This window comes from Cebus imitator, unplaced genomic scaffold (genome assembly GCF_001604975.1).
Source record: "Cebus imitator isolate Cc_AM_T3 unplaced genomic scaffold, Cebus_imitator-1.0 Scaffold25, whole genome shotgun sequence".
NCBI classification, from domain to species: Eukaryota; Metazoa; Chordata; class Mammalia; order Primates; family Cebidae; genus Cebus; species Cebus imitator.
In genome coordinates, this window is record NW_016107340.1 from 10886993 (window position 1) to 10901913 (window position 14921).

The 14921-nt window shown below is 37.9% G+C and overlaps 1 protein-coding gene across 5 annotated transcripts in view; it reads right to left on the reverse strand.

Annotated features, from left to right (window-relative positions):
- The window catches only part of CFAP94 (cilia and flagella associated protein 94), a 108287-nt gene that overhangs the window by 53621 nt on the left and 39745 nt on the right, over positions 1 to 14921 (reverse strand). The window contains exons 2-6 of one of the 5 annotated variants that reach the window (XM_037736507.1): positions 11690 to 11958; positions 10099 to 10190; positions 7934 to 8035; positions 6961 to 7098; positions 1982 to 2128 (exon numbers count right to left, since the gene is read on the reverse strand). In XM_037736507.1, the coding sequence (XP_037592435.1) occupies positions 1982 to 2128; positions 6961 to 7098; positions 7934 to 8035; positions 10099 to 10158 (447 nt within the window). In that variant the 5' untranslated portion in view covers positions 10159 to 10190; positions 11690 to 11958. Of the gene's footprint in view, positions 1 to 1981; positions 2129 to 6960; positions 7099 to 7933; positions 8036 to 8597; positions 8641 to 10098; positions 10191 to 11689; positions 12081 to 14921 lie in introns of those variants that run through there. The other 4 variants (XM_037736511.1, XM_037736510.1, XM_037736508.1 and 1 more) reach the window with 4 other exon arrangements.

The window sequence follows — 14921 nt, forward strand, 5'->3', positions numbered from 1 at the left end:
CAAAACAGAGATATAGACCAATGGAACAGAACAGAGGCCTCGGAGGCAACACAACATATCTACAACCATCTGATCTTTGACAAACCAGACAAAAACAAGCAATGGGGAAAGGACTCCCTGTTTAATAAATGGTGTTGGGAAAACTGGCTAGCCATGGGCAGAAAGCAGAAACTGGACCCCTTCCTGATGCCTTACACTAATATTAACTCCGGATGGATTAAAGACTTAAACATAAGGCCTAACACCATAAAAACCCTAGAAGAAAATCTAGGCAAAACCACTCAGGATATAGGCGTACGCAAGGACTTCATGGCCAAAACACCAAAAGCATTGGCCACACAAGCCAAAATAGACAAATGGGACCAAATCAAACTCCACAGCTAATGCACGGCAAAAGAAATAGTCATTAGAGTGAATCAGCAACCAAGAGAATGGGAAAAAATTTTTGCAATTTACCCATTTGACAAAGGGCTGATATCCAGAATTTACAAAGAACTAAAACAAATTTACAAGAAAAAAAACAAGCCCATTCAAAAGTGGGCAAAGGATATGAACAAACACTTTACAAAGAAGACATACATGAGGTCAAAAAGCATATGAAGAAATGCTCATAATCACTGGTCATCAGAGAAATGCAAATCAAAACTACATTGAGATACCATCCACGCCAGTTAGAATGGCGATCATTAAAAAATCTGGAGACAACAGATGCTGGAGAGGATGAGGAGAAATAGGAACACTTTTACACCGTTGGTGGGAGTGTAAATTAGTTCAACCATTGTGGAAGACAGTGTGGCGATTCCTCAAGGACCTAGAAATAGAAATTCCATTTGACCCAGCAATCCCGTTACTGGGTATATATCCAAAGGATTATAAATTGCTCTACTATAAGGACACGTGCACACGAATGTTCATTGCAGCACTATTTACAATAGCAAAGACCTGGAACCAACCCAAATGCCCATCGATGGTAGACTGGACAGGGCAAATGTTGCACATATACACCGTGGAATATTATGCAGCCATAAAAAACAATGAGTTCGTGTCCTTTGTAGGGACATGGATGAACCTGGAAACCATGATTCTCAGCAAACTGACACAAGAGCAGAAAATCAAACACCGCATGTTCTTACTCATAGGCAGGTGCTGAACAATAAGAACACATGGACACAGGGAGGGGAGCACTACACACTGGGGTCTGTTGGGGGGAAATAGGGGAGGGACAGCAGGGGGAGGGGAGCTGGGGAGAGATAGCATGGGGAGAAATGCTAGATGTGGGTGATGGGGAGGAAGGCAGCAGATCACACTGCCACGTGTGTGCCTATGCAACAATCTTNTTTTTTTTTTGAGACACAGTGTGGCTCTGTTGCCCTGGCTGAAGTGCAGTGGTGTGATCATGGTTTGCTGCAGCCTTGACCTCCTGGGCTCAAGCAATGCTCCCGCCTCAGGCTCCCAAGTAGCTGGGACGACAGGCACACCATACCTGGCTAATATATATATTAGGATGAGTTCTCCTATCCTATCTTTATATATTATTATCATAATAATAATAAGGTTGGTACAAAAGTAATTGCAGTTTTTGTCATTACTTTTAATGACAAATAGAAATAATATTCTATTTCTTTAAAAATAAAATGTTTGGCAGGGAGCAGTGACTCACACTTGCAATCCCAGTACTTTGGGAGGCCAAGGGAAAAAGGCTGCTTGAGTCCAGAAGTTTGAGACCAGCTTGGGTAATACAGGGAGATCTCATCTTTACTGTCTCTAAAAAAACCCAAACCAAAACAAATTAAGTTTAAAAGTAAAATATTATCAGTTATTAAATCTGGATAAATATATGTACTTTATTCTACTAACTTTTCCATAATCTCTTGATTTTTCAATTTAAAAAGTACTGGATTATTTTATTACATAACATAAAATGTTAATGCTTAAAAGTTAACTCTTATAAAAGTTAATATATAAGCAAAATATCACTTACTCTGAGAAGTATTTCTGTGGCTACATTGAATTTAAGATGAAGGAGCTCCTGCAGTTGTAGAATTGATCCTTTGTACTGTATTATATCTTTATCTTGCAAATCACATGGTGAAATTTCCAATAAAATAAATTTCAATTTTTCAATTAACTGTAGAGTAAAGGAATATTTCAATTAATCCTCTGGGAAATAGTCAACGACAAGTGTAAAATGATATGTTCTATCCCTTTTGAATTGAGGAACACATCCTTACCAAAACAAATAGAAATCTTTTCCTGTATTTATTCTGTAATTTAAGATCATAAACAAAAAATTTCCTCCCAAACTCCCTTAAAATTAATTATAATACACTGAACAAATAAAAATCCATGAGTCTATAGTGACAGATATTCAGAAATGAAAGTGCAAGGTGTTTTTTTTTTTTTTTTTCCCTTATGAAATACTTTTTATTCCACAACAGCTATGGGTATTCCACAACAGATACAGAGTTTTATATAATCAATTAGATTGTTCTTTCTTGATGCTACTAAATGGGAAGGATAAAGTAAAACAAAACTAGCCAACAGAATGGATCTTCAATAGTTTTGCATCTTTCTTCTATGGTATCATCCTTCACCACCAATTCTGCGCCTTTGCTTTCTTCTCCTGATCCATTCCATGGAGTGAGTAGTGCCAGGTGTGTTTGGGGTTCTGATCTTCCATATGGGACTTTCCATTGGTGAACTAGGTGGTCTGCATTGCCTCTGGGGTTACAGAAGGGAAGGTCATTCTCAGGGAGTCTGGGTATGCTGGGAAAATCAGCCAGATGCCGGTGATTTTGACACCATTACATTTTGATCGGGACCCACTTCAAAAGCAGCCTTCATGCCAGAGATCTGTAGTTATTCGAACCTTTATTACTAGTGACTTCATGACTGGTATACCTGCAACACCTGGCAATGAGATCCCTGTAGAGGTGGTGTTAAAGATGGTCACTGAGATTAAGAAGATTCCTGGTATTTCTCGAATTATGTAAGAAAGAAGAATGCCACCTATCTAATGTGGTTGCAATGATCAGTTAGCAAATCACTATTTTTCAATCCCCAGTGTAATAACCACTTCAGATAAAGATCCTCAAGGTTACCTAAATGATTAGGTGAAAAGCTTTGAGGAACACACAATTCTTTTGGTGCCAAAGTATTTGATCTCAGATTGGGGAAAATATTTTGCAATGTGGAGATTTCATGGTCAACACCTTAACCATGTGATCAAATTCACTTCATTAAATTAATAATGGACATATTAATTATGGCTTCTGATAGGATGCAGTATGAAAAGCACAACATAACCTATGATGCCTTCTTGCTGAAATGGTGGCTGTGAGTCTAATTAAACCCTCAGACCTACCAGTTAACTATGTGTAACAGAGCTTTCATTAGCAAGTTGATAAATGAGTGGCAACTTGTTATTACCTAAGACTGAGAAACAATAGGAAAAACAACAATATAACAACAATGAGGAGAAGGAGATGGAAGAGAACTATTAATATTTTTACTCAATGCTTACTATACACCAGGAACTGTTCTAAACACTGTATACATTTTAATTCCTTTAGTCTTCATTATAACTCTATGAGGTAGATATTGTTATTGTGCATATTTTATAGATGAGGAAACCGAGGCACAGTGTGATGAAGGAACAACTAGTAAACAGCAGAATATAATTTTGAACACCAACACAGATAATACACAGAAATTTTCTGAATGGAGACAGGCAGCATCATAGCATAGGATAGTATGGACTCAAGCAAGAATGCTGGGCTTCAATCCTGGCCACCTCTCAACTGGCAGTGTGATCTTGCGGAAGTTATTTAAAAATCTCTGTGCCTCAACTTCCTCATTTGAAAAATGGGGTTTACAGTACCTATCTCATAGTGTTATTATGAGAACTAAAAAAGTTACTATTTCCAAAGCTTGGCATAGATTAAGCACTATATGAGTTTATTAAATAAATTTGGAAATTGGTGATTACTACGGGGCCATTTCCGTCTGTTACTGCTGTCCAACTCCACTTGCTTTGCAGCTTTCTGCTTTCATTTCCTATTGCTGTGATTACTCCCCTGTTCTGTCTCCTGTGTTACTGAACTTATCCTTTTCTTATCTTTTTTGCTATTTATTACTTCTATTCTGAATTTTCATTCTTGTAACAGGAAGATGTCCCTTGCAGCTCATCACCAGTGAACTCTAGTGCTACTTTCCACTACCTCCCTGCTAACCGCAAAGTACCAGATTCCTAAGCTGACATCATGCCATGGCAGCCTCTCTGGTAGAGAGGATGTGTAGTATCAAGAAGACTGTATGATTAATCCACTGGCATTTAAATAGCTCAGACTGTATGGGAGACTTTTTGGGCCTTTGGAAAGTCAGAGTAAGGTCCATCTAAGGTCTCATAGTGGACTGTAAGCAAATCACAATATATGTTTCTTTATTTGTTAAATGACTCTCATAACCTTGTTGTTCAGATTAAATCACGCAACGCATGGTATGAGCTTAAAAGAGTCTACAGTTATACCCTCTTATAAAAACATGAAGAAGTTAAACTACAGCAGCAAAGACAGGAAGCATAAAACTGTGAGGAACTGGACCAAAAAAAGCATTAAAGGATAATACCAGGAATAAGAGTAGTGAATTCCTTCTAGTTTCTATTATTAGGTAAGTGTGTTTAAGTGTGAATTTATTTATCCTAACTTGATGTGACATAAAAAGAAATAAATATTTGGTCTCTGCCCCTTGTTCCTGGCACAAGCTTCTTAGAATTTCTTGAGGGATAAGAATGAGAGAAACAGTTTTTTTTTTTTATTCATAATAAGCCCTTTTCGACCTTACCAGAGTTTATGCTAATGTGATGAGTCCTAGAGGATGGGGACTGATGGCCAGAGGAACCAACCAGGTGATTAGAGGGCTGAAACTTTCAGCCCCACCCCCCAGCTTCCAGGATGGGGAGGGGGATAAAGACGAATTAATCACCAATGGCAAATGATTTAATCAGTAATGCCTACAAAATGCAGTTTCCATAAAAGCCCCAAACAGCAAGGTTCAGAGAACTTTCTGGTTGGTGAACACATTGAGGAGCTGCAAGGGTGGTGTGCCCAAAGAGGGCATGGAAGCTCTACACTCCTCCCTATGGACCTCACCCCTTGTACTTCTTTGTCTAGTTGTTTACTTTTACCCTTTGTAATATCCTTTATAATAAACCAGTAGAGAGTAGAGACGAGTAATGTTTCCCTGAGTTTTGTGAGCCATTATAGCAAATAACCTGATCTATAACAGGTTGATTCGAAGTGTAGGTGACAACCTGGGACTTGTGACTGGAAGCAGAGGAAGGGGCAGTTTTGTGGGACTGGGGTCTGCACTAGCTCTAGGTAGTCAGTACCAGCATTGGATCGAAGGACATTCAGCAGGTGTCTGGAGAGTTGGATAATTGGCTGGTGTGAGAAAACCACACACTCATTTGAAGTCATGTTATAAGCATAAACACCCTTTTTTTTTTTTTTTAACTTAGAATTTCTTGAGCTACTTGAATCTGAGGATTCACATCTTCCATCAATTCTGGAAATTTTTCAGCCATTATCTCTTTGAATATTGTCTCTCTTCCATTCTTCTGTATCCCTTCTAGTACTTCTTTCCATATATTTTTAGCCCTTCTTAACTATGATAGACATAACTCTATCATATAAGTCTGTCAACTGCTCTTTCATATTTTCCCTTTGTCTCTGTGCTGTCTTCCAGTAAATTATTCCAATCCAACTTTTGATTCACTCATGATTAAAAATTCTCTGCCAGGTGCAGTGGCTCATGCCTGTAATCCCAGCACTTTGGGAGGCCGAGGTGGGTGGATCACATGAGGTCAGGAGTCTGAGACCATCCTGGCCAAGATGGTGAAACTTCATCTCTACTAAAAATACAAAAATTAGCTGGGCATGGTGGCATATGCTTGTAATCCTAGCTACTTGGGAGACTGAGGCATGAGAACTGCTTGAACCCAGGAGGTGGAGGTTGCAGTGAGCTGAGATCACACCACTGCACTCCAGCATGGGTGACAGAGGGAGGCACTGTCTCAAAAAACAAATAAAAATAAATAAATAAAAATTCGCAGTGGAGACATTTTTGTTTCTCATTCACTAAGTTAAAGATAAGCCAAATACATCTTATAATCTCCTTCTGCACAATGAATTTTTCCCGTTATCCATAATATCTTTTGAGGCTCCCAGCCATACAGGAGTCTCTAATTCAACTTGCCACCTTGTATGTATTCTAGGCTTTGCCTCTTGATGGCCCTTTGAACCAATGCTAAGCCACTAGCAGTTAGCTGGTACTCTCTGGGAAGCCACTGGCTTTGAGACTTTCTTACTTTCTGGATTCTTTTATGACCTCTAAGGTTTAACCTCACTTTTTGGTGACTGGGGCAATGAATTAAAAATTTTTTTTAATAAATTACTTTTTTTCCCCCCAGTATTTTTAAGTGCATTGTAAAGTGTAAGCTTCTCAGGTTAATCTAACCATCCTATTTGCAGGAACAAAAGATAGAATATTCTTATTTATTTTTGCACTCCCACTGAGTGTATACCTGGCACCCAGTAAATATTAAAAATCATGGGTATTAAATTACTGAACAGTGGATATTCCAACTCAGGATAAAATTACCCACTACTCCCACCCAAGTTATCTCCATGAATGCATGCAACTTGATTTTTTTCTTTTTTTGCCAGATTAGGCAGACAAATAATCAATGTTTTATGATATGCTGACCTTAGCTAACATGGCAAGAAATTCTTAGGACTTGTAAAAAGAAAATGAAAAGATTACCAATTACTTCTTTTGCTATAGCCAAGGATTCAGAAGCAGCAGTGCTATTATTTTGCAAATAATATATTAATTTATATTTTGAGTTAATATCAAACTATTTGTAACAGCCAGTTTATAGGAAAATACATAAACACCTACATTTAGCACCACTTTACTCTTCTCAATCACTTCCTCAAAAGTCTCATTTGTTTTCTCTTTCCACAAGCTAATAAAAGTATTCATTTCTTGGGCTACCGAAGGATCAGGACTCCCATCACATTGAAGGTAGTGTTCCCACTGTGGAATAAAAATGTTTAAAGGTTCACATTGATGAAGATTCAACCAAAGATTAAATGACTTCTCTTTTGAAGTATAAATTCTTATAACCTAGTTTAATCAACTTAGATAAAAACATGATGGCTTTAACTAATAAGTTGAGATATCTCTAAAATAACCAAATTCTTCTTCAATCAGTACTTTCTAATCCTTAATATTCAGATAAATAGAAGTACTAACTACTTTCATATGTTTAATTTTACAGTATTATTTATAAGTAGTTTTTGTTTTGCTTGGTTTTCCTCTCTAATTAATCATAGAACTGCTTATTTGAAAAGGCCAACATCTGGGCTAATTTCTACTTCCCAAATCATTACTAATTACTAGTTGTCGCTGGCATTTTCGTACAGGTCCTTCCATTCATTTTGTATGTAGTTTATGCAAATTTCACATTTGTAATCATACTGTGCTGTACTTAGAATTTTTCACTTAAGATATACCACAATCTTTAGCCATATTATAATAGTTTTTCATTTTTCTCCTGATATTCACCTATATTATTTCCCAAGTTACGATGTTATGAGCAAGACTAGATTGCCTTAAGCACAAAGCTTTTACGTTTTAATTTAGCATAATTTCCCTAGTATACATTCCCAGCAATTGAGTCAAAGAATATAAACATTTCAAGGACATTATAACTGACAAATAGCTTTCTACAAAGTTATGTTACTTTACTTTGTCAGATGAGAGGGTTTTTTAAAAATAGATAAATTTAGTTTCTTGGCATCAAAATTAAACTACAACTCCCTCTTGTGGTGGCAAAAGTATTAGCTACAAAAAGAGAAATCAGTCTTACCTGAGAAAGCAATCTAGTCTCCTGCTTCAATTTCTCTGCTTCAGGAAAACACCCCTCTAATAAACGAAGTTCTTCAAGTTCTTCATTTCTCCTTTCTAGATCCTGTTGCGCAGGGACAGGTACATTTATCTTTTTTTTTTAATTGTAGCTTTACGTTTCACAAGTAACATCTAAAACTTAATGTGGTTAAACATATAGCTGCAGTTTCAAAATGAATACTAAAATTAGTTTGAATATAACTGATATTTCCAAAAGGTTTCATCTGAAACAGTGGCTTACAAAGTATGATCTATAGACTCTTGGTGGGCACCTAAAACCTGGGATCTGTGAGGTCAAATCTATTTCCATAATAATATTATTTGACTTTTTCATCGAGTACCTATTTGCATTGATTGTGCAAGATGGTGTAAAAGTGCTGATGTCTTAGCACAAATCAGGCAATGACCCCAAACAGTACTCTTTCTAGGTGAAGAGGTGAGGGGAAGGAGCCAGCTTCACAAAAGGGTGCAGGGGTAGGGTGGGGGCTCACACCTGTAATCTCAGCACTTTGGGAGGCCGAGGCAGGCGGATCACGAGGTCAGGAGTTGGGGACCATCCTGGCCAACATGGTGAAACCCCATCTCTACCTAAAATTCAAAAATTAGCCGAGCATGATGGCATGTACCTGTAATCCCAGCTACTCAGGAGGCTGAGACAGAAGAATGACTTGAACCCAGGAGGCGGAGGTTGCAGTGAGCTGAGATTGCGTGATCGCACTCCAGCCTGGGCGACAGAGAGAGACTCAGTCTCAAAAAAAGAATGCCCAGATGAAGAGGTGAATATTATTAATTGTATTAAATCTTAACCCTAAGTACATGTCTTTTTAATATCCTGTTGGATAAAACGGGAACTATGCATAAAGCTCTTCTGCATATGGAATGACCATGCTGTCTTAAGAAATATCACTTGTGCAATTATTTGACTATTTTGGCGACATTCTCTCCAAAATGAATGAATGGAGTGTGTCACTTCAAGGAAACAACTCAAAGTATTTGTCGCCAATGATAAAATTCAAGCTTTCAGGCAAAAATTCAAATTTTAGAAAACTTGTATCCATCACTGTAAGCTTGACAGTATTCCGATCTTTAAAAACTTTTGATTTGATTGGCGATTATACTAATGTATGTGATTTTTGATAATGAATAATAAATTACATGAACATTTGGAAGCAAATAATTTAGTGAACCAAAACTTTTCAAGCAAGCAACACATGATAATGCCAAATCATGTATGGAAACAAGATCTGTTCAGAGGATAAATCAATGTTTCAAGATAACAGAGTATGAATAGTTCATTAATACAGTTTCATATTCCACATTAAGAAACTATGACTTGTAGAGTTTTGATCTAGTATCAAAGAAGAATATCCACAATTATCAGAAATGCTATTAAAATATTCCTTTTTTTCCAACTCCATATCTGTATAAGGCCAGATTTTCTTTATATGCTTCATACAAAACACATTGCAACAGATGGAATACTGAAATAGATATGAGAATCCAGCTGTCTTAAGTCAGATATCAAATAAATTTTTCAAATATAAACAATGCCATTCATTTCCTTAATTTAAAAAAGTTGTTTCTTTAAAAGTGTTAATATATTTACCTATGTTTAATAAAGTTTATTTTTAATCAACATGTAATGTCTGTTAATGTAAGCATTTTAAAATTTATCAGTTTTAATTTCCAGTATGGTAAATACTGATAGGTGTAATCCACATAAACAAAGTATTACAGAATTATTGATCTAAAAGATTCTAGTGAAAAAGAAAAGTGAAACTAACAAAGGAGAGGTAGAATTTGAATATTTTGAAAATTTTTTTTGGTTCCTGTTAAATTGTCTATAAAACAGATTCATGCATGCTTAAAGGTTACAAGCACAGTCTCTGCAGCAAGACTTGCTTAGATCTAAGTCTTGGCTATGCCACTTATTAGATGTTTAATTTTCCATGCCTCAATTTCCTCATCTGTGAAATCTAAATAACAAAGTCACTTATCTTGGTTGGATTAAGTTCATGTAGGCCTAAATATTACTGGTAGCTATGGACTGAGAAGGACACTAAATGACAATAGATCTGATAACCATAGTTTAATTATTCATTAAGAACATTATTAATGTTTATTTACCTTTGCTTCAAGTCGGTTCCATTTTTCTTTCTCAATTCGCTGCATTTCAAGCCTTTCCATTTCTTCTTTCTCATGTTTCAAACGGGCTTCCTCTAAAGAACCAAAAAAAATTTTTTTCCTTCAGTGAATAGATCACTGTATTTTTAAGCCCTTAAATTTACTTCTAATATTTCCAAGATGTAGTGGTGGAATCTTTTATGGAAGTCACAGTCTTTATTACACAGTAGAAATGAGAAAAGTGTCAGCTCTCCTTTCTTCAAGAAAGTAACATGACTCTCCGGGTGCAGTGGCTTATGCCTATAATCTCAGTACTTTGGGAAGCCAAAGCACGAGGTCAGGAGTTGGAGAACAGCTTGGCCAACATGGTGAAACCCCATCTCTACTAAAGATACAAAAAATTAGCCGGGTGTGGTGGCACATGCCTGTAATCCAAGCTACTCGGGAGGCTGAGGCAGGAGAATTGCTTAAACCTGGGAGGTGCAGACTGCAGTGAGCTGAGATCATGCCATTGCACTCCAGCCTGGGCAACAGGGCAAGAGTCCGCCTCAAAAAAAGAAAAGGAAACAAAGTAACAACTCAAACTTTCTGGTAAAAAAAAATAAAAGGCCCAGCATAATATTTTTCTTTCTTTTCCAAAAAGTTTATAGTGATCCAATAGTGATTTTAACAAACAAAATCTGGCAGGCCTATCATGGCAATTGAGAGGAAGTCAAGTCTTCAGAAGACTTCCATAACCTTGTGACATCTACAACTTCAGATGTAATTATCTTAATCTTTTCTTGCTCTATTAAAAATAAAATGTGAAATATATATTGAAGAGTATAAGTTTAATCCAATATAAATAAAACATGCCCCAAGACATAGATCCTGATATTGCATTCTTATTGGGAGTCAACTAAAGAAATTATACATAAAAAATCAACATGGAACCTGAGAACAGTCTTTTAAAAACCTGTATCTAAATACTCAGATTTTAAAAATCACTTTTTGGTAGTTTAATAAACACTTTTTATCAACGTTTAATTGATTTTTAACAAATGAAATTAGTATTTTAAATTTGGCAAATAAATATTAAAAAATTTAGGATGTTCTGTGTATTTCTTGCCAATGTATATTTCCCACATTTAATGAATTTGAGTGTCAGAATTTTTACTGAAACAATCATCACCAGTGCTCCTAATTTCATCAGTAAATATAAACACCTCAAGATAGGGTTACCAGAATTAGCAAATTAAAACACAGGATATTCAGTTGAATTTCAATTTTAGATAAACAATAATTTTTTTTTAGGTTAAGAATGTCCCAAGTATTGCATGGGGCAAATTATCCCAATTATTCATTTGATTATCTGAAAGATAAATTTAACTACGCTCCTGTATTTTATCTGGCAACCCTACTTCAATATATATCTGGAAGAGACTGGCATGTACTAACATATTTCTGGATACTTTCCAAATGATAGCTATCTATCATAACACAGATTAAATTTTAAAATTAAAAAGCTTTGGAAAAATATTGACTGTACTACAGAAGACCAACCTATCGTTACTATCACCTGTACCTGTAAACACAATCACTATTTATTTTGTACCTTCCTCTTTCAGTCGTCTCTCTTCCTCCTCTTGTAGCAGCTTCAATCGTTCAGCTTTGGTGATTTTCTTTTTCTTACTGCCAGACTTAACAAAGGCCACATCATAAAAAAGGCCATTAACATGCAAGTTACTTTAAACACACATCTTTTCAAATACTAATTGTGAAAAACATTTTTCCTTTCATAAAACCAGACTTTCATGCACTCATTCAGCAAATAACACTGCCTATTAGTGTAAAGCCTTGACTCAGTGCATTGAAGGACAAAGTCTGGAAACAGGAAAAATAATATAAACTATTCAAAGGCAAGGGTGACAGTGACAAGTATGTGCAATTTAAATAATTCTCATTCCCAGTTTCCCTATCTTTAAAATGGTGCTAAAGAAAACCTCATCTTGTAGGAAATAAAGTAAAACATATGTAAAAGCAGTCTGAAACTGTACATTTATAAAACTGAAAAGTATTCTTATGACTAAAAAGTATACAGACAGTTATTTTGCAAGTTTGAAGGAAGGAGAGATTACTTTCAACAGCAAGGAGCAAGTAAAATGTCTACAGAGTAGGTATATTGAAATTTGTGGTCAAAGGATTTTTATCATTCAGAGGAAGATTCTCCAAGAAGAGGGAGAAATACGTACAAGATAAGATGTTGAAAGAGCATTCGATGGGCCAACAAGTTCAATGGGTCTTGGAAAGACTCCAAGAAGAGGTGATGAAGAAAATGAGAATGAGAAAGAAGGCTAGAGCCTATGCTAAAGAGTTTGGACATTATTCTAAGAGAAATGGAAAACTCCTAAAAGCTTTTGAGAAGGGCTGTGGCTATGAAGAACATAACTTTGGAAATTAACCTGGTATTAGAGAAAAAACATAAAGAGGATACCATTTTATTAACAAGACGCCATACTATTAACATGACTCAACAAATTGAAGTCCTGCTCGAGTTTAGTGAGTAGATGGCATTTCGATTTGTGGCCAAAAGATTTTAACATTAACAGAAGATATCCCAAAAACAGAGAAATGAAAGTGCAAGATAGGGAGCTGAATAGGCACTGGATGGGCCAAAAAGGTCAACGGGCCCTGGAAATGCAGAGAGTATCCAATAAATATTTTATAAGCTAACTTACTTAGTAATGATTAAAATTGGAAATAAAGAGAGGAGAGAGTCAGGAGACAGTCTGACAGAGAGAGAATGGCAGTCCGGAACAGGTGAATTTGAATGAAGAATTGTTAAAAATAATTTACATGTAATTAGTACAAAATGCTGGTAGATCATTCAGGCAATTCTTGCAGTCACTAGAACTATAGAACTGAGGTTTAGCAAAGAGGTCAGTGCCATGGAAGCAAATTTGAGAGCAATTTCTATGATAACGACCTCTTCTCCGTTTTCACATGGGAAAGCTACAGAGAAGAGCACCATCTAAATTTAAGAAGAATCTATAGAGGTTCGATCCAAGATGGCCGTTTAGGAACAGCTCGGAGTTGCGGCTCCCAGTGAAAGCGCAGAGGGTGAGTGGACGCCGCATTTTTATAGCCCACAGACCAGGAGATTCCCAGGCGGAGGAGAACCACGGGTCGCCAGCGAGGCTGTTTTGGCCGGCGCGCGGTTTTTCGGTCAGCGGGGCTGCTTTGCCCCGCTGGCGGCAGCCCGGCCAGCGGTTCTCCGTACAAAATACACCGGTCCGGGTGCCCTCTTGGCTGGCGTTTGGAGCCCCGGGAAGCCGCACATTCATTTGATTAAAAAGGGGACTGAACAGGGAGCCAGGCCAGGAGATTCCTGAGCAAAAAAGGTGCCACGAATCTCAGCGCCGCTGTTTAAGCCTGTGCAGTAGGTTGCCGCATGGGAAACAGATCCTGGCGCCCTTTCAACAGGCGACTGGAACACCTGGGATAAAAAAGAAAAAAAACAAGAAAGGCTCTGAGGCAGGAAACCAGGTGATCAGGCTCGGCTGGCCCCACCCCCACAAAAGAACAGCAATCAGAAACTCTCCGGATTGAGAGTTTCACAGCAAGCACAGCTGAACCTGGACGGTCCAGCTCTGTGGGGGAGGGGCATCCACCATTACTGAGGCATTCCACCAATAAGGAGGTAGTCCGCCATTGCTGAGGCAGCCTGCTGTTGCCAAGGCAACCCACCACTGCTGAGGCTGCCTGCCGTTGCCCAGGCAACCTGGCATTACAGAGTCCGCCAATACAGAGGCGGGCCACCATTGCCGAGGCAGTGCTAACTATGCCCATATAAGCAAGACTGCAGGGAAGTTCTCAAGGCAGCTGGGCAGAGCCCACAGCAGCTCAACAAAGTCTCTGCAGGCAGACAGTGATTAGGCTGCCTCCTTGTGGGGCAGGGCAGCCCTGAAAAATAAAAAAAGGCAGCAGCACAACGGAAACTCATAAATAAAGCCCTAACTCCCTGGGACAGAGCAACTGGGAACAAAAAGCAGTTTATGAGTTCTGCTGCAGCAGACCTAAACGTACCTGCCCAGCAACGCTGAATGAACAAGGGAGCTCACAGCTCAGCACTTGAGCTCCTGTAAAAGACAGACTGTCTCCTCAAGTAGCTCCCTGACCCCTGTATATCCAAAGAGTCACCTCATAAAAGAGACTTCAGACTGACATTTGGCAGGTATCCTTCAGGAACAAAGATAGCAGCAGAAGAAACTGGTAGCAACCCTTACTGTTCTGTAGCCGCTGCAGGCAATCCACAGGCAAGCAGGGCCTGGAGTGAACCTTAGCAGTTCTACAGCAGAGGGGCAAGACTGTTAGAAGGGAAACTAAGAAACAGAAATAACTTCATCAACAAACTAGACATCCACTCAGAGACCCAATCTGAAAGTCAGCAACTACAAAGACGACAGGTAGATAAATCCATAAAGATGGGAAGAAACCAGCACAAAAAGGATGAAAACACCAAAACCAGAACACCTCTCCTCCTACAAGGGATCACAACTCCTCACCAGCAAGGGAACAAGGTTGGATGGAGAATGAGTGTGATGAAATGACAGAATCAGACTTCAGAAGGTGGGTAGTAAGAAACTTCTGTGAACTACAAGAACATGTTCTAACCCAGTGCAAAGAAACTAAGAACCTAGAAAAAAGATTTGACAAAATGCTAACAAGAATGGACAACTTACAAAGGAATATGAGTGAATTGATGGAGCTGAAAAACACAATACGAGACTTCATGAAGCATGCACGAGTTTCAATAGCCAAATTGACCAAGCAGAAGAAAGGATATC